At 46.4% G+C, this 23,370-nt stretch overlaps 1 protein-coding gene across 12 annotated transcripts in view; it reads right to left on the reverse strand.

Moving 5' to 3' along the window:
• The window catches only part of SLC25A18 (solute carrier family 25 member 18), a 30,409-nt gene extending 8,647 nt beyond the window's left edge, over positions 1-21,762 (reverse strand). Inside the window, exons 1-7 of one of the 12 annotated variants that reach the window (XM_081820911.1) lie at positions 14,268-14,954; positions 13,996-14,060; positions 12,884-12,998; positions 5,004-5,219; positions 3,374-3,529; positions 3,078-3,133; positions 1,622-1,712 (exon numbers count right to left, since the gene is read on the reverse strand). In XM_081820911.1, coding sequence (XP_081677037.1) covers positions 1,622-1,712; positions 3,078-3,133; positions 3,374-3,529; positions 5,004-5,023 — 323 coding nt within the window. In that variant the 5' untranslated portion in view covers positions 5,024-5,219; positions 12,884-12,998; positions 13,996-14,060; positions 14,268-14,954. Of the gene's footprint in view, positions 1-1,621; positions 1,713-3,077; positions 3,134-3,373; positions 3,530-3,851; positions 4,984-5,003; positions 5,220-12,883; positions 12,999-13,995; positions 14,061-14,267; positions 14,956-19,828 lie in introns of those variants that run through there. The other 11 variants (XM_081820919.1, XM_081820917.1, XM_081820913.1 and 8 more) reach the window with 11 other exon arrangements.
• Positions 21,763-23,370: the final 1,608 nt, after the last annotated feature.

Raw genomic sequence — 23,370 nt, forward strand, 5'->3', positions numbered from 1 at the left:
GAAGCCTGATGACTCAGGGCTCAATCCCACACCCAGGAATCATGACCTGAACTGAAGGCAGATGCTTAACTGACTGAGCCACGCAGGAGCCCCAGGCCAGGACTTAAAAAAAAAAAAAAAGATAAATGCTGGTGAGGATGTGGTGAAAGGGGAAGCCTGTGCGCTATTGGTGGGAATGCAAACTGGTGCACTATGGGAAACATAGTGGCCTCCATAGTATGGAGGTTCCTCAAAAAACTAAAAAGAGAATTGATCTAGCGATTCCATTTCTGGGTATATATCCAAAGGAGGTAGAATCACTATGTTGGTGAGCTATCTGCACCCCCACATTCACTGCACTACTGTTCACAAGATCCAAGATTTGGAAACAACCTATGTGTTCATGGACAGATGGATGGATAGAGAAAATGTGGTATATATACAATACAATATTATTCAGCCATAAAACAAAGGAAATGCTGCCATTTGAGACATGGATGGACTTCAAGGGCATTATGCTAAGTGAAAAAAGTCAGACAGAGAAAAACAAATACTGAGTGGTCTCACTGACATGCGGAATCTAAAAAAAATTCAAACTCACAGGGGCTCCTGGGTGGCTCAGTTGGTTGAGCATCTGACTTTGGCTCGGGTCATGATCCCAGGGGTCCTGGGATCAAGCTCCACATTGGGCTTCCCGCTCAGCAGGGATTCTGCTTGTCCTTCTCCCTCTGCTCCTCTCCCCACTTGTTCTCTCTCTCTCTCAAATAAATAAATACTTTTTTTTTTAATTCAAAGTCATAGAAAAAGAGATTGGATTTGTGGTTATCAGAGGACAGGAATTAGGTGAAGATGCTCTATAGGCATAAACTTCCAGTTACAAGATAAGAAGTACTGGGATGTAATGCAGCATGATGAGTAAGGTTAACCCTGCTCTACAATACAGTTGACAGTTGCTAAGAGAACAGATCCTAAAGTTCTCATCTCAAGGAAAGAAACAACTTTTTTGGGTAACTATCGGAAGTAATGGATGTTAACCTAACTTATCGTAGTAAACATTTCACAGTATATGTCTATAAATCATTATACAGTGCATAACTATGCACTGTACAAACTTATACAGTGTTGTACTACAGTTATATCTCAATAAAAATGAAAAAAATGTTCATAAGCTAGTTGATGAATATATGTAGAGTCTATAATGATCTATCTATCATCTAGAACTTTCAAATTACACCAGCTCATTTTCTCCTTTCTCTTTCCTTTTTTTTTTTTTTTTTAAGATTTTATTTATTTACTTGACAGAGAGAGAGAAAGAGAACACATGCAGGGTGAGCGGCAGGCAGAAGGAGAGGGGAAAGCAGGCTCCCGGGGAGCAGGGAGCCCAATGCAAGGCTCAATCCCAGGATCTCGGGATCATGACCTGAGCCAAAGGCAGACACTTAACCAACTGAGCCACCCCAGGCGCCCCCTCCTTTTACTTTCCACTTGCCAAAACATAACACTAAACTTCTGCCATATGTGTGCACATATTCACATGCATGCAGACAGGTAAACTGATACTTTCCTCTCCCTGTCACCATCCCCCCAAACTATAAACATACAGTGATGTATTTCCACCCCACAGCCCCCCACCTGGCCATACCCATCCTCCATTAGCAGCTGCCGGAAGAAGTCATTGGCTGCCAGCTTGATGGCCTTCTCTGGAGTGACCAAGGTTAAGTTCACTGCAGCTCCTGGAAGTAAAAAACGAGGACAAGTTAAGGCCATCTTAAAGGTAAGACTTCTTGGGTCACCTGGCTGGCTCAGTCAGTGGAGCGTGCAACTCTTGATCTCAGGGTTGTGAGTTTGAGCCCCATATTTGGTGTAGAGTTTACTTAAAAATAAATTACTTAAAATTAAAAAACAAAAGTCACAATTCTCTGAATCTGTCACTCATGTAGGCAACCTACTCTCACTCCTAGCCAGGCAGGTTTCTGGGAGGAACTGGGGTCTTGTGGGGGAGGCTGTTGAGGAGGGTTCTTCTGCCTATTTTATAGAAACATGAAAGTTTTTTTTATCTCCCTACTTTGACTCTCCTCCCTCCACATTTCCCTCTTGGACGCATGTGTTTCCTTTATGGGCTCATTGGTGCAGTTATTGGGAAGTTATTTTCGTCCTTGCAAGTGCTGCCCATCTTGATAAGTGAAGAGTTCCCCAAATCAAGCCCCAGTAATAAGGTCCTAGGGGACGGGGTTCGGTTTCCATCGCTCTGTGCTTTACTAGCCCAGTCCCACTGGCAGTTTTGTGAGTTACAGCAGTTTTTATTTTATTTCTCAGGGGTACTAGAATATCCTCCTTTTTTTTTTTTTTTTTTTAAGATTTTATTTACTTATTTGACAGAGAGAGACACAGCGAGAGAGGGAACACAAGCAGGGGGAATGGGAGAGGGAGAAGCAGGCTTTCTGCGGAGCAGAGAGCCCGATGATGTGGGGCTCGATCCCAGGACGCTGGGATCATGACCTGAGCCGAAGGCAGACGCTTAACGACTGAGCCACCCAGGCGCCCATATCAGCTCCTTCTTAACACCAGATTTGTATCCATTTTCCAAGCCCTAATCATGGCGATGAGGCCCTGGATGGGGTCACTGCAGGGGACAGGGACAGCACTGCTTGTGTCAGGGAGAAGCCAACAAGTAACTCCCTGTCAGAAGCTCAAAACCCTTTCCATCTCTTCCCTGTCAGCTTCTTCCCCTTCTGCTTTTAGTAGCTAATGCCCTGACAGCCCTGAATGGGGGCGGGGGGTGGGGACCACTTGCTTCCAGCATCACACAGTTGTGCCAGGATGGAAACTGGGGCTCCTGGGCTCCTTAGTGTGCTCACTGGTGTCCCCCCAAACCTTACCATAACTGCCTGTCTCCACCAAGGAACATGGGGGTTTATAAAAATCAAATGTGGCTTAGGATCACCTGGTAGCCCAGGCCCCGCCCCAGGAGCTCCCTGGGCAGAAGAAACGCCACTTCCCAATATTCTATAAAGCCACAGAGTCTGGTGTGCTGGGCTGCCCTCTCTGTTTTCATTTGGCCCAAGCCAAGCCTCCCCTGGGGTGCATGATAAGCCCACCTCGGTACATGCCCAAGAAGCCTTCTGCCCTAGCAGTTTTCATCAGGCAGTCTATCCTAGAAGCAGAAGCCAGAAAAGGAAATCAGTGGTGAGCAAGAGGATGCCCATCAGCCCTCCCCCCAACCCGGTGCACTAATCCTTCTGGGCACACCCCAGTTGACCATCTCCCCCCACCCCACTCTACCCCCACAATGCATGAACTCCCTAAATAAAGAGACCGGAAGGAATGAGGCCCCATATCCCTCCCCGGGAATTCCCCCCTCCCTACTCACCCCATTCCCCTCACCAAAACCTACATTCCTTTGTAGATGTCTTTTCCATGCTGGTTCTGCAGCCGAGTCTTGGCCAAGTCGATGGGGAACACACAGGTCACCCCAACAAGCCCTGCCACACCTCCATTGATGAGTTTTGCTGTGACACTAGGCCGTGAGGAAGAGGGAGGCACAGAATGACTGAGGGAGGCAGAGGGACACAGGTGCTCAGAGGGAGGCTGGCTGCAGAAAGCCTCACACACAGCCAGGACAGATGGGGTTGGGGGTAGGGGACAGGGAGGGGAGGACAGGAGAGCAGGAACAGAGGGGAGAAAGAGTAGAACAGTGGCTCCTCCTCCGGGGACCTCAACTCCACACCAGGGACACCTCTCCTCAGCCTCCTATACCCAACAGCAGCACCTCCCGCAGCCAACCTGGGGCTCCCTCCCCCACGTCCAGTTACGGAGACAGGTGAGGGCCTGGGGGCCAGGAGTGTCTGGCCACCCCCTCCAGGGGCACTCACCAGGGCTGAGGCATCTTGTCCTAACTCCCCCCAGGGAAATGCTCCTCAAGCTAGGATGCTGCAAAGGCTTTTCGGAAGGAGGCCCAGAGTGCCAACTCTGCCCCCTGGGGCCCCACCAGGGTGTAGGAAGTCCTCAGCTCCCCTCAGAGCTGTCCCTCAGAGCTTCCACCAAGGGCCTGTTCTCCGGCTGGTCCCCACCTTTAGAGCCACATGTGGGAAAGCTTTCCAACGGACTGCAATTTTATTTCAGGCTTAAGTTCAGTCAGAACGGAATTTGAATCCCGGCTATGCTGTTTACTTAAACAAGTTACCTCACTTTTCTGATTCTTTGTTTTTCCCTCTGTAAAACTGGCCTCAAGGGATTTTGTGAAGATTAAGTAAGTTAATGCACTTGGTAAATGATAGCTATTATTTGTAATAAGAGAGGGCGCCTGGGTGGCTCAGTTTGTTAAGCAACTGCCTTTGGCTCAGGTCACGATCCCGGAGTTCTGGAATTGAGTCCCACCCACATCAGGCTCCCTGCTCAGTGGGGAGTCTGCTTCTCCCTCTGATCCTCTCCCCTCTCATGCTCTCTCTCACTCCCTCTCTCTCAAATAAATAAATAAAATCTTTAAAAAAAAAAAAAAAAGAGAACACACATTTTTACAATGAGGGCTTCTAGTCAGCACAAGATCACCAGGGCTAAAGTATTCAGATTATCTGATTCTAGCCAAATGTCAAGTCAAGTCACACTTTACATAATGTGAGCCCCTCATCCTGGAATTTTGGAAGACTGAAGATAGAAAATAAAGCTTCCTCAGTCTCCTTGGAACCTAGTAGTGTTTTCTTATCTTTCAGGCCAGGGGCAGACTGTGAGCAAAATATTTGCAGGTAGATTACCTGGAAGTAATAAGAATAGATATTCTCTCACACCTGAACCCTGATAAGCAAACAAACAAGCAACTTTGTGAAAACAAATAGAATTGTGACTGAAATTTTGCAGTCTGAGAAGATGCAGTTCAAACGACAAATTTTACATATATATTTTGTATACTGGGGGAAAATGAGTCTCACTTGCTCTCCCCTGGACTCAGGAATCTGGAAGAGAAGCTGAATGATGTATTGTTACCACAGAAACCCAGCCCAGAGAGTCGGCTGTCTCAGCCAATTTACCTCACATCCGGCTTGGACATTCTGCCGGGGGCCAAGGACTGCTGGTGGGTCCCGGCACAGGCTGTCGGCTCCTCACGGGAGATGGCTGGCTGAAGCAGATGTGGTGTCTGTATCCTTGACTCTGGCCCACCGCAGCAGAACGGATAGAACACAGGTGTCAGTGGAGACTGGCCTGAGCCGCCTTCTGGGCAAGCCTCGGTGCGCTGGTTTCCTCCTCTACAAAGTGGTCAGAACAACACTCACCTCACCATGTGAGAAACCAAGTATGTGCTGGGACAGAACATTATTAATACACTGATGCTGCCAACTTGCTTTTTTCCTTTTCCTTTCCGGGCCTTTTGGACTTTGTGGATTGAGATCAGAAGAAAGGCAATGAGAGAGGAGGACAGCTGGCCCAAACTAAGGCTCAGGGAGAGGAGTTCTGGGGCATCTGGAAGAAGCCCGCGGGAGTGGTGGTGAGGGAAGCTGATGGGTACAAAAGAGGGATATTAAGAAGAGTTGCTATGGACTAGGAATCCCTCTCATGGTGTCCACGAACTATAATAAAACACTTGAAATGTTCTTTAGTTACTTTTTGGCTCTTAAAATGTGTTTTCTAAACTTACTATGATCCTGTTGAAAGACTAAGCTGCTTTTAAGTCTCTGGACTTATTTATAATTGATACATATAGAAAGCACCAGGACGGTGTCAAAAAGTCAAAGCTATAATCATAATTACAACTTCTGGGGAGGGGTCCTGCTTGACCCCAGGGGGACGGTGTCAGGAAGAGTTCTCCTGAGGCTCCAGTGGAGGCTGGCTTGAGCTCTGAGATGCCTCTTTCCTCCAGGCTCCCTTCAAGCTGCTTTAGGGTTCCCCGCCTCTTACAGGCTCCTCATTGGTCCCTGAGGCTGCCAGCAATTTTCTGTTGTTTCCAAGTATTTTGTATTAGGGAAGAAAAGAGAGAGATCAGTCTTTCTCTTGGTATATATTGATCCATTCAGAAAAAAAATTATTGAGTGCCAGGCACTGACTGTTCCAGGTCTGGGGATATAGTTCTCAGGGGCTTAAATTCTTTTTTTTTTAAGGTTTTTTATTTATTCATTTGAGAGAGAGAGAGAGAGGACACAAGCAGAGGGGAGGGTCAGAGGGAGAGGGAGAAGCAGATTCCCCCCTGAGCAAGGAGCCAGATGTGGGGACTTGATCCCAGGACCCGGAGATATGACCTGAGCTGAAGCAAATGCTTAACTGACTGAGCCACCCAGGCGCCGCTCAGGGGTTTAAATTCCAAAGGAGCAGAGAGACAATAAATGAAATAAATCCTAAGGAAACCAGATAGTGATAAATACTCCAGAGAAAAAAAATTTAGAAGGGAAGGAAGGTAGGAAATGTCAGTGGGGTGGGGGCTCGGTGGCTTGACCAAGAAAGGATTCATTTAGGTGATTTGAGGATTCAAAGGAGGTGAGAAAGCAAGCCATGCAGATATCTGGGAAAGAACACTCAGGGCAGAGTAAGTGCAAAGGCCCTGAAAGACAGAGTGAGGCTGGTGACCAGAAGGAATAGCAGAGTGGTCAGTGAAGAGTGAACAAGGCGTGGGTAATAAAGACAAAGTCGTAGAGATAATGGGTGGAAGAGTGACCCTGGAAGGCCTCAGAAGGTCTTTGGCTGTTATTTGGAATGAAAAGAGAAACAACTGGAGAGTTTTGAGCAAAGAAATGACATGCTCTTGACAGGACCATTTGGCTGCTGTGTTGAGAATAGAAAGCAGAGGGCCCAAGATAAAAGTGGAAAGACCAGTTAAATTATTGCAGGAATCTAGGCAAGAGGTCATGGCTGCTGGTGGGGGGTGGGGTGGGTGGGAGAGTAGTTTAATTATGGATGTATGTTGGAGTGCCTGGGTGGCTCAGTTGGTTAAGTGGCTGCATTTGGCTTAGGTCATGATCCTGGGGTCCTGGGATAGAGTCCTGCATCAGGCGCCCTGCTTGGTGGGGGGTGGGGGGGTGGGGGGGAGCCTGCTTCTCCCTCTCCCTCTGCTCCTGCTCATGCTAACTCTCTCTCTCAAATAAATAAATAAAATCTTTAAAAAAAAATTATGGATGTGTACTGAGGGCCAGGCCACCAGGAGTGCCTGATGGACCAGATGTGAGACACAAAAGTAGTTAAGTTATTGGTCTGAGAAACTGGAAGAATGGTTTTGTAACATGGTGTTTGGACCTAGAACAGGTAAAAACTTGGATCTGTTGGAGAAATAGGAAGCTGGTCTGCAGAGAAAGAAACAGAAAAGTGAAGCAAGCACATATGGAAGAGAAACAGAAGATGGAGATTGTCCTAATGTTGTTTCAAATCCCAGTTTCCAGTTCACTCCTTAATGCCGGTCACATTCCTGTCTTTGGATTCTGTGACACACTCAACTGTCCTGTCAATCAATTAGGTCATTATTGCTTAACTTGCTAGAATGTATATCTGATACACCCACCCAAAAGAGACTTAATTATCCCCAAAACTAGCAAAGGGAGGGAGGATTTGCAAATTATAGACCCTAAAGCATGGACTCGGCTGAGAGAAAGCAGGGCCCAGGCTGGGGGGCTGGCAAAAGCCCCTCCTCATCTCTGGAGGCTCCAACCATGTCCTCTGAGAGCTGGAGCTTTAGGGAACTTGGGGGAAAATGTCAGGAAATTCAAGTGTACCCACTGTTCTTTGACACACTTATTAAGTTGTTAGGAGAGAAAGATATGTTGTAATTCTAGGTAGCCACCTTAAAAATGAACAGTAAACAACAGGACAAGTATGAAACCCTGTCAGTCTGAAACCAGAGACTCAAATAATTGAGAATCTTGCAGCCATATTCTCTGTGTTTTCTAAATTACTAATTTCTAAATTACTAGCTTATAAATTGTGGTTCACTGGCTTTTGGAGCAGGGGTATTTAAGAGAAGCCAGAGAAATTAGGGACACCCCAATCCCAGGGCCACTAGCACTTCCACGTGGCAGGTGTGATAATGGGATGTGGTAATGTCTCCAACCTTCAAGTGCATTCACCTTTTGGTATGTCGCAAGCATGTGTGTAGCAGGGACCAGCCTCAACCCCCAGCCTGAGACTGGGCCAGGCCACTAGAAGTCCCAGGCCCGTACTTCCCTGGAACAGACTTAGCATTCAAAGGCTATGCCTTGACAAGATTTCTGGCACCCGTGAATGCATTAGCAAACCGAGTCAACAAAGAGGAAACTGACAGTCAGCCAGCAAAGGTTTTAAAGGAGTTATCACCACAAAAATCCCACACTTGGCAACAGGGTCCATATTTGCTCAATCCTTAAGGCAATCCATAGGCCCAAGTGTTAGTCATTTTACAAATACTTGTGGAGGGCCTACTGTGTGCCGGTCACAGTTCTAGGCAGCAGGGATATAGTTGAGAACAGTAACAAGGTCCCCGCTTTCTCGGAGTTTCGGGTACTCCTGGTTCTAGCCCTGATAGGAATAGACTTGCAGAGTGATACAGCACGCCCTCCCACCGGGCACTCCTCAGCACTGTTCTCTCCATACTGGACCTGAAGGATCCTTGCAAGGGAAATTCTTCCAGCAAACCAGGCCCTGAGGCAGCCATTTTCCTGACCAAGGAGCTCCCTACATTGTGAAAGAATTTAGCAAACAAATGGATATTCATTAAATTATCTAGCCTTTTTTTTTAAGTTTATTTATTTTTTAGTAATCTCTCACCCAACTTGGGGCTCAAACTCAGGACCTCAAGGTCAAGAGTCAAGGGCTCCTCTGACTGAGCCAGCTAGGTGCCCCTAAATTATTTAGTCTTATCACTTAAGGAGTGCTCTATGCATTAGACTACTGAACAATAGATAATATTTTTTTTTTTTAGAAGATTTTATTTATTTGGGAGCGAGAGAGAGCACAAGCAGGGGGAGGGGCAGAGGGAGAGGGAAACGCAGGCTCCCCGCTGAGCAGGGAGCCTGACATGGGACTTGATCCCAGGACTCTGGGATGATGACCTGAGCTGAAGGCAGACGCTTAACCAACTGAGCCACCCAGGCACCCCCCTTTTTTCTTTTTTAAATAGAATTTAGAAAAATAGAGTATTTGGGGAGGGTTGGGGTAGTAATACTAATTATTTAAGCACTGGGACACAGAATTATGAGGATTTACATCTGCAGCTCTCTGGGACCAGAGTGGGGAAGGACTGGATATATTAAAAAAAAAAAAATCTTTATCTGGATAACAGAGGCTCCCTGTTATTGCCTCTGGATGCAGTATCTGGTCATGACATTATCATATTGGGAAGATAAGTGCATTTATAATTTGACACATGATTATTGAACCATATTAGAAGGAGGAAATTTAAGGGCACCTGGCTGACTCAGTCGGTAGAGCATGTGACTCTTGATCTTGGAGTTGTGAGTTCAAGCCCCACATTGGGGGTAGAGATTACATAAAAAAATAACGTCTTAAAAAAAAGAGGAAATCTAGTTGTATGGGAAATGGTATCTGTTTGCATGTCCTCAGGCATCAAAGGGTAGAATGTAGTGATATACATATTGGATTTCTTCATTACCCCATTTCCAGGAACCTCCCTTCTCCCTCACCATTCACCTGGTGGGGACTGCTATATTTCTAAAATGTGACAATATTCTCCCGGGTAATGTTGATTATCTGAGGATGGGCCCCTGATTTAAGCTAGGTTTTTCAATCTCCTCTATAGGTATTTTAGAAGAGAGAGAGATTGTGTAGCCTCTTTCAAGTTTTTGTCTGTAACATACAGCACTTGGGACCTATCTGCAGTCATGTTTACTGTCGTGTAGTTTGGGAAACTGAGAGATGATTTTGTAGCAAGAGATTTATGAATAAAGCAGAACCACAGGAGAGAGAGCAGAGTTCTGGTGGGGTATGAAACCCTGATTACAGTGACCCACTTCCTTCCTGACCTTAGGAACCAAAGGGATATTCCACTATCGCTCTAATGAATTAACCTATTGTCTTTTTGTTGTTGTTTTGGGGATTTTTTGTTTGTTTTGAATTGACTTATTGTCTTAAGCAAATTAGAATTAGTTTTTGTAATTGGGTAGCCAAAGAATTTTTAATAAACAAAACTTTTAAAGAACTCTCAAATTCCATTCCATTACAGTTGAGCTGCTTAGACAGTGAATACTGTAAGCCTTCAGAGATGTGCAAGGTCATTCTGGGCTGGCTTGGAGAGGGATCTAGACGTGGTCTTAAAAAATAAGGGCAAGTTTATAAGGAGAAGAGGAAGGGGAGGTGGCCTGGATGCGAAAACTTTGTGAGCACAGGGGCCAAGCAAAGGGCTGAGGGACAGCTCACTGCCCTGGCTGGCTCACCAGAACGGTGGAAAAGGGGTGCAAAAGTAGGTTAGGCCAGGTGTGGAGAACCCTGGGCTTCCCCAATACAGTTTGTGCGCCCCAAATTAAGTAACTTTTCACAAATTTGATCCTATATGTAGTAAGAAAACACTGAATGCTTTTAAGGGGCAAACTACCATGTCGAATGTTGTATGAGGAAAATAATTCAGGAAGAATGGGTTGAGAAAAGGAAATTTCCCCTGAGAGACCAGTTAGGTGGCATCATGGCAAAGCAATGAAGTCGAGAGAAAAGGATTAGGGTGGTGGAGGGTACAGAGGACAAGGGATAGCTGGGAGAGAACTTTTTTTTTTTTTTTAAGATTTTACTTATTTATTTGACATAGAGCGAGTGAGAGCAGGAGCAGGGGAGCAGAGGGAGAGGGAGAAGCAGACTCCCTGCTGATCAGGGAGCTGGATTCCGGGCTCGATCCCAGGACCCCAGGATCATGACCTGAGCCGAAGGCAGACGCTGAGCCACCCAGGCACCCCTGGAAGAGAACTTTTTAAAGAAAAAAGGGCCTGGACGTGCGTGGCAACTGTCCAGGGCTGAAGAACCACAGAGGTGGGGGAGGCCTGAAACCTGAGGCTCGGAGGAACTGAAAGACAGGCTAGGAGAGGAAGCTGCCCAGAGGGAGGGAGAGGCACTTGGAGAGAAGCCAAGACTCTGGGAACTGTGTCCTCCAGCTCTGTGGGAAGTGGGTGAGAAGGCACCCCTCACTTGGCAGGGAGGACACCGTTCTGCTAGTGAGTGACACCAGGCTAGTCTTTTGACTCCTTAGATGCCCATTTCCAGGAGCATCTCTGCTCTGCGTGTGTGTGTGTGTGTGTATACACAATGGGGTGGTTTGTCCCTTCCTCACCCTACTGCAGGCTCTGTTTCACAAAAAAGAAGCTGGCTAAGGACGGTCCTAGGCAACAGGTCCTGGTGGGGCTAGGAGGGAGTCCCCGTGGCAGGGCCCTGCTGGCCTACCTTACCCTGTCTCATCCAGGGGTCCTGCGCCTAACAGCAAAATTGTGACCCATCCTGTGTGCTTCCCTAGGAGATAGCTAATTAACAGATGCTTAGGCGGTGATCAGTTCTTTTTTGTTAATAATGAACCATTGTTCTATTTCTTAAGGTATTTAAAGTACTAGAAAAAAATTAGAAAATTTGTAAAGCACAGAAAACTCTAAGGTAATTTTTTTAAAAAGTAAGCTCTACACCCAACATGGGGCTTGAACTCAAGACCCCGAGATCAAGAATTGCATGCTCTACCGACTGAGCCAGGCAGGTGCCCCTAAAGTAATTCTTACTACATTGTTTCCCAGGATCATATTTTGAATGAGGCTGTCCAGAGACACATCTTTCAGAGGGATGATTTTAGGTAGTGAGCTGCAGGGACCAGAGCAGGCCAACGTTCTCTGAGCTTCTGATTACACGGCTTTTCATTTGTCCCACATTAAAACATTCTATTATCTTGACTTCTGTGGGCTCCTTGGCTCTCCCCAGTGGCTCCCTAGCCTCCCAGGACCAGTGTCCTTGCTCACTGGTGCCCACAGGGTCCTGCCAAGGTTCTCAACTCCTTCCATTCCACACAGCCGTCCTGAAAGTCCATTTCCTCCTGGGCTTCGGTCATTGTCTACTTGCTCATGACTAATGGACTTGCAGTTCAGGCTCTCTGCCCTGAGCCACTCACCATCATCTTAACCAGCTCCTGGGCTGTCCCCGTCTTAGCAGCCTGGCCTCACCCAGTACAGTAATACCTCTTTTTACTTGTGTCCACCCGTCTAGGCCTGCTGTTCCTCCTCCCGGTTCCCTAGGTCTGAAAGTGGCACCATCAGCGATTCAATTATCCACGCCACATACGTGTGCCATCTTTGATTCCTCCTTTTCCTCTTATTCCCCCACCACTAATCAGTCACCGTGTTCTGGCAGTTTTTCCTCCTAAAATGGTGCTACTCAGGGTGTTGGTTCAGTGCTGGTCTGTGACAAGTACAGAAATTGAGAGTAAAGGCTTAGAAATTTTTATGGTATCTCAAGGAATTCCATATTTTAGAATGTACTAAGAAAAATGTGAGCTTTATCATTTTTTTATTTTTTTAAAGATTTTATTTATTCATTTGAGACACAGAGATACAGAGAGAGAGAGAGAGAGCATGAGCAGGGGGAGAGGGAGAAGCAGGCTCCCCGCTGAGCCAGGAGCCTGATGCGGGGCTCGATCCCAGGACCCCGGGATCATGACCTGAGCCGAAGGCAGACCCTTAACCATCTGAGCCACCCAGGCGCCCCTATTTTATCATTTAAAAAAAATTCTATTTTTCTAGCAATTCATCTTTACTGCATTTTACAAAATTATTTGTCCATAATGGACAGGGGTAAACAGGTCCTTCATCATGGGTAGAAAAAAGCTATCCTAAGTCTCTCGTGGGCCCACCAGCCACTGCTTATCACATGGGTGTCACCCACTGCCTGGAGCACCCAACAGCCTCTCCACTCTGCCCCCTGCCTTCAGCCTTGCTTCCCTCAAATCCAAGCTCCACAAATATGGCCAAGTAAGGGGCACCTGGGTGGCTTAGTCGGTTAAGCAGATGCCTTCAGCTCAGATCGTGATCCCAGCGTCCCTGCTAAGTGGGGAGTCTGCTTCTCCCTCTGCCTGCCACTCCTTCTGCTTGTGCTCTCTGTCAAATAAATAAAATGTTAAAAATAACAAGCAAACATGGCCAAGTAAGCAAGCAAAAGGGCAAGTCTGGTCCCAGTTGCCAGCCTGCCATTTAAGCACTTCCCCGCCTATAGTGCACTAACTTCCCAGCACTCTTAGGACAGTTTCCCAACTTTGACCTGGACCCTCTACCTTCCTGCTTGACTGTGTCTTCCAAATCACCCCTCCAACTACTCTCCCTGCCAGCCATTGGGAACTCTCCCTTCCCAGAACACATCATAGTCTCTTGCGTCTGAGCCTTCCACATACTGTCCTGTTGACTAGGACAATTTTTCCCCATATCTACCTGATGAATTACAAGTTGTTTTTGGGCTTCAGCTTCTCACACAAGTCCCTCTTAAGTCCCTCAAATCTTGGCTAGGAGTCCTCTTCTATGATCCCATTTAATACCCAGGTATAGCACGTACTACATTGTATTACAGTGGTTTGTCTACTGGACTCCACCTCCAATCAGAATGATTAAGTTACTGGGAGAGGCAAGGCAGTCTTAGGGTTTTACCCCTGGAGCTTGGTGCAGAGGCATTCAATAGAGATGTTGGAATCCATGAACCACAAGGGGGACCATTGCCTTTAACTTTGCAGTCAATCTTGTCATGAGACATTCAGTTCTGCTCCTCAGTTGCTCTCATTTCTTCACATTGTGAGGAGACACTCAAGGAAGAGGACCGTTCTCTCTCTACCTCCTCTAATTAGCAGGGCAAGTGAGAGTTCCTCAGAGGTGAGCCCCTTACACTAGCAGTGCCAAGAAAATGCCTCCTGACTTAGATGTTGCCTGGGATGTCCTATTGTCATGGGGTGGCCACTTCCTCTTGCCCACCTCCTTCCTACTCTGTGTAGCAAATGAAACAAGACCCTTTCCCACTGGCTGCTCTGACCTCTTTCCCAACTGTTTATTTGCTAGAAGTGGATCTTTCCCTACCAACTCTAAGCTTGATACAGACAAGACAAACACTTACCTGCTTTCAGTAAGGAACCTTCTGCTTTTTCTGGATGCCAAGATACAGGCCAGATCACTGCTGAACTGCAGGAAGGGTTGGTTTACATTCCTCTTTTGTTACTGGCCCTCCCTCCTCATGCCCACACAGCCCTTTCACCTCGGGCAGGTGGTCATGAAGCCATCCTCCTCTACTCCAGTCCCCAGCCCCTCTCCCACCTCCCACACCTGCAGATTGGGTTTGAATGTAACCCCAAAGAGGCCACTATGCAGCCTATCCAAGCCCAGTCCTACCTCCCCAGGTGGCAAGCAGGTGGCTGTTTACTTGGCTGTGGTATGACTGGGACAAAACTTCAGGCTGGAAAAGGCTTTGTTCAGGCAGCCTGGGGGTGGGGGTCAGGGGAGATTCCACCCACTCAGAGACCTCGAAGTCCGGGAGGAGGACAAACAATGGAAAATCGATGCAATGCAAACACTTCTGCCAGACTTCTGGGGCCAGAAGCTAACCTCTGCTTTTCAGACTCCCCCACTTTTGTGGTTGCAGGTGATTGCCTGTTCCAGTGATTCTGTATTTTCAGTGGTCTACCACGTGCTCCGCTGCGGGGGGCGGCAGTGTTGATGGGGCACATTCCCTGCCCTCACAGCTGTTACAGCTGAGCCAGGAGCTCAGGGCTGCAGCTGAGTTCTTCCAGCCTAGACAGCTGGAAAGATTTCAGGAAGTAGTCACTGGTTTTCGACTTGACAACCAAGAGCAGAGTTAAAATTAAACCTGGCTTCTCTTTAGTGGCAAATTGTCTAATTTGGGGCAAGGGATGAGGCAGTCGCGGAGAGAATAAAGCTGGTAACATGTTGGGTCCCAAAGGCAGAGTACCTTTTTGTCTGGCCAAGGATTTGGGAGAGATGAAGAATCAGCATGGGACAGACTTTGATGTCAGAGACCCAGGTTCAAATTCCAGCTTCCAAGTTAATAACTACCTCACTTTAGGCAAGTTATTTAACTTAGTGCCTTTCTTCATCGAAGGGGGATGGAGATAGCCACTTCATAGGACTGCTATGAGGCAGTAGAGCAGAGTGGTTAAGAATCGGCTTTGGAGTAAGGCTGCCTTTGAACTGATTTGAATTCCAGGTTACTACTTACTCGCTGCGTGACCTTAAACAAATTACTTTTCTGTGCCTGCGTCCTCATCTGTGAAATGAGACTCAAAACTTAGATGTAGAGCATTTAGTACATTTAGCACTTAGTGTGTGGCACATAAAAGGTGTTCACTAAATGATAACTTTTCCACCCTCCCTTTTCCTGGTGGGCAATGGAAAGCTGATATAGGATATGGAGTAGGGGCCCATAGCAGACGGTTCAGGTTTATCGCAGCACCAAGGGGTTTGGACAGGTTGGGAGATTACAATAATCCAGGCAAGAAATAAAATGAGAAACTGCATCCAGGAGGGAAGAGATGTGATTTCTGTGAAGAATTGATAGGGCTTGGCAGTTGATTAAACATGCCAGAGACAAATATGGCTTGAAACATGGATCAGCAGGAAAAGATATATTATCACCCCAACTAGGAGTATCAGAAGTGGATAGGTAAGGAGAGAGTGGAGAAGAAAAGTTTGGCTGGCTATTGAGTTTAAAGTGGCAGCCACAAAACGGGATGGCGAGGTGTACAAGAAAGAGTGCTCCTACCTCACACCTGCTAGGGTGATACTATCAAAACAGAGAAAACATGTGAGGGTGAGGATGTGGCGAAATTGGAACTCTTGAGCATCACTGATGGGAATGTAAAATGGGGCAGTGGCTGTGGAAATTGGTAAGGCAGTTCCTTAACAAGTTAAAAACAGAATTACTGTATGATTCAGCAATTCCATTTCTGGGTATCCACACAGAATTGAAAGCAGTGCCTCAAACACATTATCTGCACACTCATGTCCATTGCAACATTCATTACTCACAATAGCCAAAAAGGGAAACAACCCAAATGTCCTCTGATGGATGAATGGATAAACAAAATGTGGTCTATACACACAATGGAATGTTCTTTAGCCTCAAAAAGGAATAAAATTCTGCTACATGCTACAACATGGATGAACCCTGAAAACACGCTAAGTGAAATAAGCCAAAGAAGGACAAATAGTGTGTGATTCTACTTATCTGAGGTACCTAGAACAGTTAAATTCATAGACACAGAAAGAAGTGGTTACCAGAGGTTGGGGGAGAAGGGAGGTAGGGAATTAGTTTAATGGGAATAGATCTTCACCATGGGATAAAAAAGTTCTAGAGATGGACAGTAGTAATGGTTGCATAATGATGTGAATGTATTTAATGCAACTGAAGCGTACACTTTAAAATGGTTAAAATAGTATGTGTGTATTTTGTCACGATAAAAAGGAAGAGAGATGAGCCATGAAGCCAGGATATTACACTTAAACATAAATGGATGACATTGGAGGGACAGGGAAATATGTCAGTTGTAATGTTTGTTATAATAAAATGGCTAAGAAAGGATGTTAAAAATAAGCAAGGTGTAGGAAATGAAATTGCCAATCATTCTGGTAAAAAATTTAAAACAGTGGCAAATAAAAATCCTGGAACAATGGCAGCAGGGACACATGGTGTCCATGTCCAATAGGAACTTGGAAAGGGTGACCAGAGCATGGCAAAAAGTCCAACTTGAAGATGGACGTCAACTGCATAGAAGGACAAGTAAAGTTGCAGGTGACGATAATAACCATCTAGAGAAAGGTGTATGAAGAGGAGGAAAAAGGGGGCAACTCTTAGGAAGAGCACAGCTACTCGAAGGGAGAAAAGGTAACCGGGAGGGCAGGCTGTGGAGACCTGGGTGAACATGGGTCATGGCACCAGTGAGAACCAGTTCCAAGGGGGGCTGAGGCCATGCAAAGGATTTAAGGGCTGTGAAAGGTATCTGGTGGAGGCTCTGTAACTAAGTCGGTAGTTGTAGAAATGTGGGGAGGAAGCCACATTGCAGCAGACAAAAATGCCAGGTTCTATTGGTAAAGAGTTTGGATGAAGGTATGGGGTGACTGGCTGGCTCAGACCAGCATGCAACCCTTGATTTTGGGGTCCTGAGTTTGAGCCCCATGTTGGGTGTAGATACTACTAAAAAAATAAACTTAAAGGGACACCTGGGTGGCTCAGTTGTTAAGTATCTGCCTTCGGTTCAGGTCATGATCCCAGGGTCCTGGGATGGAGCCCCACATCAGGCTCCCTCTCCCTCTGCCGCTCCCCCTGCTTGTGCTGACAAATAAAATCTAAAAAAAAAAAAAAAGTCTGGATGAAGGTAAAGAGAAATAAATAGGTGATATTTAAGTAGAGGAAACTGGAACATTTATAGGGAGGGAAGAAAGGAGGAGAGATTAACTGATGGCATGCGGTCAGGATGCAGATAGGAGAGGCTGGATGCAAAGCACAAGGGCAAGTCAGCTTTGGTGAGGGGACATGACTGGCAGGAAAGAACAAAAGTGAAGATCTGGAAAAGCACAAAGTTAGAGTACCATGTGAGATGGTCTCCCTCTTTAAATAACAAGGTCAGTTATTAGTGTTGGAAAGCAAGGACGGGTTTGAGGTCTCTCTGCTGCTCTCAAACAGCAGCAAGCTTGTTAAACATGCAGAATCGCGGGACCCAGCCCAGGCCTAGTGAACCAGAATCTGATCTTAATAAGATTCTCCAAGTGTTAAAGTCTGCAAGCCACTGGTTTTGCAGAGTGCTTTACAATGTTTTTTTTTTTTTTTCATTTATTTTTAAAGACTTTGAGATAGAGTGAGAGAGAGAGAAAGAAAGAGAGCACGAGCAGGGGGAGGAGCAGCGGGCAGAGAGAGAAGCAGGCTCCCTGATGGGGACTTGATCCCAGGACTCAGGGATCATGACCTGAGCCGAAGGCAGCTGCTTAACCTACTCAGGCCAACCAGGCGCCCCGAGAGTGGTTTACAATGTTGACTGCACCACAGAATTACCAGAAAAGCTTTGAAAAATTCTGATGCCCAGGCTGCACCCTAGACCAATGAAAAACTCTCTGGGGTAGTGTTCAAGCATCTAATTTTTTTTTTTTTTTTTTTAAAGCCCAGGTGTTTTGTTTTGTCTTGGTTTTGTTTGAAAGATTTTAAGTAATCTCTACACCCAGTGTAGGGCTTGAACTCACAACTCAGAGATCAAGAGTTGCATGCTCCACCAACTGAGCCAGCCAGGCGCCCCAATGGCCCAGGTTTTTAAATCTCTAAATGGGCAGCCTGGATTGTCCACCATTGGTTAAGAGCATTGCAAAGCCAAACATAAACTCACTAAAATTTGCTGCATAAGTCACAACAGCAGCTGTGGGAGAGGTCACAGGGAATACACAGGAGATGTTTAAAAGCGGGAAGGGTCTTGGGGCGCCTGGGTGGCTCAGTCGTTAAGCATCTGCCTTGGGCTCAGGTCATGATCCCAGGGTTCTGGGCTCCCTGCTCAGCAGGAAGCCTGCTTCTCCCTCTCCCACTTCCTGCTATGTTCCCTCTCTTGCTGTGTCTCTGTCAAATAAATAAAATCTTAAAAAAAAAAAAAAAAGCTTGGAGGGTCTTGACATGACTGATGGCTGCAGTGGTCAGTTAGGTTTGGATCGCCCCCAAACACCCAACGCTGCAGAAGATGAGACAGAGGATGCAGACACTGGGAGTGAGGTCTGACGGAGGAATGTGGGGGAACAGAGGCCAGGTGTCACGGAGGGCAGGGCCGGGATGGGGCCTGGGTGGGCAATGAGGGAATTTCTCAAGTTTGCAGCCATTCTTGTTCTACAGTCCTTCCCTGGGCTTGGATTAGAGGAACATCCATAACCTTTATCCATGTTAACCAGCAGGGTGTGGGATCAATGAGATAGCCTGCTCAGATGAGGAGTGGATAAGGATGGAAGTGTAACACCAGGGCTGTTCCTATAGGTCAGTGTTTTCAAACTTCAGTTTGTATCAACCCCCCCAGAGGGCTACTTACACAGACTGCCCAGACCCACCCTCAGTCAGCGTCAGTAAGCCAGAACTGGCATTTCTTTTTTTTTAAGGATTTTTATTTATTTATTGAGAAAGAGAGAATGATAGAGCACATGAGAGGGAGGAGGGTCAGAGGGAGAAGCAGGCTCCCTGCTGAGCAGGGAGAAAGATGCGGAACTCGATCCCAGGACTCCAGGATCATGATGCGAGCTGAAGGCAGTCGCCCAACCAACTGAGCCACCCAGGCGCCCAGAACTGGCATTTCTAACAAATTCCCAGGTGATGCTGGTCGTCCAGAGTCTACCCTCAGAACCAGCACAACAGATTATGTGCTCACAGGAAGACAGATGAGACTCACTAAGGAAGGCTGAGGTAGTGGGGCCAGGCCCCAAACACACTCATTTCCATAGACCTATGTGGTCTTTAGGGACGTCCTCTTAGTACCACACAGGAGAGAAGGACTGGTGGTAGTCTGCCTTGTCTTCATCAGTGTAGTATAGCCTTATGGGAGCAGAACGAGGGGGTAAGGGAAGAGAGGAATTCAAGCTGCAACAAGGACTCAAGAGAAGACCAGGCAGAGAGACTGCTGAATGGAACGAGCTAGGGGACTGCAGGCCCCAGTGGATGAGATGCCGGCGGGCCTGTCCAAATCATGGCTGACAGTACCCCGCCCTCCCGCAGTGACTATATTGCACGGAGGGAAGAAAAATATCTTTCTATTACTTTAAGCAGTGTCTTCTTTCTAACACTTTACTGTAGTCCAATTTTTCTGTATTTTCTCCCTTTACTATGAACTCTGAGCAGAAGCAGCTATTTTTTCCTCTTTTCCACTGTTAGTAATTAGGCAAGGTTAACTAGGCACACAGCTAAGGTATTTAATACTTACTGAGAACTTGAGTGTGAGTCAGTCAATCTTCATCTTAGTTCTTGGGGCACACACAGGCCAGGCTTCAGCTGAATGTCTCTGCCCCTTCCTACTACAGACTCAATTCCTCCCCAATGCAAAAACCTTGAATCCAATCCAAGGAACTGACTCCACTGCTTTAAAAAATTCTATTTAGCGTTTAACTGGCTAGAATAGAGCTACTCCTTCCTTGTCATTCACTGTCCAGGATGAGGTTCAAATCCAAGATTCTAGGAGCAAGTAGTGCTTTTCCAAACCTGACGACTTCTCGAGGGGATCTGAATTTATATGCAGGTCATGGAAGCAGAAGGGGTTGGGATTTCAGCACACAATAGTCAAATCTGGGGATTTTCCAGCTGCCTTGTTGGCTAGTACTTCACACTGAGGTTTTTGCTAGAACTACCCAAGGAAACTAGAGGAGTGAGCATTGGTAGCAGAAAGGGGACTAAAACAGATACACAGATGTTCTCCATTAAAAAACCCAAGGGAAAACCATGAGGCCAGGGAAACAGATCTGCAGGGCCCATCTACAAAGAACCCAAGCCTCATTTCCAGTTGGCCTAGAATCCAGGCCCCCCCCCCCCCCGCCCGAAAAGGTCCAATGGCATTTCTTCCAAAGGCAACCCTTGCATAACAATTTAATGACACAGGCCATTCACCTCTCCAGGAAGATTACAGGGTGAAGGTTGACCTCCGAAAGAGCCCAACCCTGGGTTATTTTCTCAGTTCTGTTAATACCACTCTCAAGAGAATGTAGATTACAGCAAAACTGAACCCCTAGAGGGGCTACTTGTTTATAAAATTAAGATCCCTTTCCTTCCTCAATGACAGGAATTGGTTTAGAGACAGAAGACATTAACATTTAAAAAGAGAAGAACTACGGATGTTTCCAAATGTCAAAAAGGAGAGTTCCACAGTTTTGAGACTAATCCTCATTGGCAATTTGTGACTTCCTTCCTTTTCCCTAAATCTTTCCCTGCCAGCTTTCTTTTCATGCTCCAATTTGAAGCAAGCGGCTCACGAGTAGGGGGATTGTTGTGTAAGCTGTTACCCATGGGGCTTAACAAGTGTTAATGTCAAATAATAGCTCCAAAAATAGAGCTGGGTTAACACTGCCCACTGTACCAAGTTCTGGAACAGAACTGATCTGTGCAAGATACTTTGTTTTGGTCCCAAGGAGATAAATTTGGGAACACCCTAAAGGGCACTCAGCTAAGACCTAAGTTCCTATTACAAAATAAATCAAACCCTATCATTAGCTGAAACAGTTAAAAAATGTTGGCTTTCATGTCACAGTAGGAGTGGTTGCAGCTGGGAATCCAGAAGTCAGAAATCAATTTTTTCTTTCTTTCTTTTTTTTTTTAAAGATTTTATTTTTATTTTGAGAGAGAGAGAATGAGAGACAGAGAGCATGAGAGAGAGGAGGGTCAGAGGGAGAAGCAGACTCCTTGCTGAGCAGGAAGCCCGATGCGGGACTCGATCCCGGGACTCCAGGATCACGACCTGAGCCGAAGGCAGTTGCTTAACCAACTGAGCCACCCAGGCGCCCGAAATCAATTTTTTCATGCATTTTAAGGATGTGATACTAATATGCACCGCGGGTAGAGCTGATGCTGACCAGGCCGGCGTCACAACTGGCATGACAACGAAGAGAACCAGGACAGAGCAGTGGCCAGTGGGCCACTGCCCCTCCAGTGCAGGAGGAGACACTGAAACACCATCTAACCAGCATCCTGTCAAATCTGGAGTTTACGAATGATTTTCACTTAAAGTTGATTTTTTTTTTTTTTTAATTTGCGAGAGAGAGAATGAGAGAGAGCACGAGAGGGAGGAGGGTCAGAGGGAGAAGCAGACTCCCTGCTGAGCAGGGAGCCCGATGCGGGACTCGATCCCGGGACTCCAAGATCATGACCTGAGCCGAAGGCAGTCGCTTAACCAACTGAGCCACCCAGGCGCCCTAAAGTTGATTTTTTATAAACATATTAGTCAATAATAATATATCAACAGGGACAATTTAGGGGCGCCTGGGTGGCTCAGTCGGTGAAGCGTCTGACTCTGATTTCGGCTCAGGTCATGATCTCATGGGTCGTGAGATTGAGCTCTGTGCTCAGCGGGGAGTCTGCTTGAGGTTCTTTCTCTCCCTCTCCCTCTGCCCCTTCCCCCAGTTGTCGGCTCTCTTTCTCAAATAAATAAATCTTTACTATTTTTTTATAATTATTTTTTTAAAGATTTTATTTATTTGACAAAGAGAGACACAGCGAGAGAGGGAACACAAGCAGGGGGAGTGGGAGGGAGAAGCAGGCTTCCCGCTGAGCAGGGACCCCGATGTGGGGCTTGATCCCAGGACCCTGGGATCATGACCTGAGCCGAAGGCAGACGCTTAACGACTGAGCCATCCAGGCGCCCTTCAAATAAATAAATCTTAAAAAAAAAAAAAAAAAAAGGGGACAATCTAACACCACACAATCGGAGGTCAAAAGGGATCTGTCACTGCCCTAGAAAGTGATAAACCTGAGTGAACACAGATTTGGAAATTGGTACTATTTGGGGTAGAATTTTTCCAGAAGGAGATTACTTTCACAAGGTCAATTAAGCATAAAAAAGACCAGAAATTTTGGTGTCTTGGAACTACAACCAACTGATAATAAGATGGCTACTTTCTTTTTTTTTTCCCCCAAGTAAGCTCTACCACCCGAAGTGGGGCTCAAACTCACTACCCCCAGATCAAGAGTCACATGTTCCATGACTGAGCCAGTCAGATGCCCCAAGATGGTCACTTTATCTATTCTTTTTTTTCCCCTGTAACAAAAACCCTCCTAGGAACTGGAAATAAAAACTAAATAAATTGGGCAGGTACAAAGTAGCTGCTTACCTAGCCTTGTAGCTCCCACTCCTGACCACTTGTAATTCACTCATGGCCCCAGGCTCCAGCTGCCTGGTGTCCCCTCATTACAAGCTGAATTCTTTACCTCCTGGACCCTAGTCCATCCTAGATTTTGGAAGGAGAGCAAAAGTAGTATATACAAGTGTGTTAAAGGTGTGTACCAAGGGCTAGGGGTGTGTGGGTCGTACTGGGAGTGGGCCAGCTGGGGAGTACTTTATCCCTGACACTGTGTGGAATGGCCAGTTTTAGCACTGTTCTGAAGTTCTCCACAGAGCACACTCCACCATCGCCTGCACAGGGCACACTCCCGCTGCCTGCCCCTACACCACCCACCCACCTTGAGGAAGCCAGGTGAGACAGGCTGGGGCCTAGTTCAAACCTCTGTCCCGATGATAAAAGTGACACGTGGACACACACAACTCACACATATCAGAGCCTTGCTATTTTAAGAATGTACTTTATACAAAATAACCAGTTCATATGGAAATAAATCTACAGACCTCTGAGGATCAAAAAGCTTTTTAAAAAGTTCTTTTAAAAAATTATCCAACACACAATATCGAACTAACTATTGAGGTAAGTGTCGCTCTCAGTGAAACAGGGAATCAGCAGACCACGACAAAATATACACAATATAAAA

Source organism: Leptonychotes weddellii, chromosome 5 (assembly GCF_054177405.1).
Source record: "Leptonychotes weddellii isolate Sample4059 chromosome 5, ASM5417740v2, whole genome shotgun sequence".
In the NCBI taxonomy this organism is placed as follows: domain Eukaryota; kingdom Metazoa; phylum Chordata; class Mammalia; order Carnivora; family Phocidae; genus Leptonychotes; species Leptonychotes weddellii.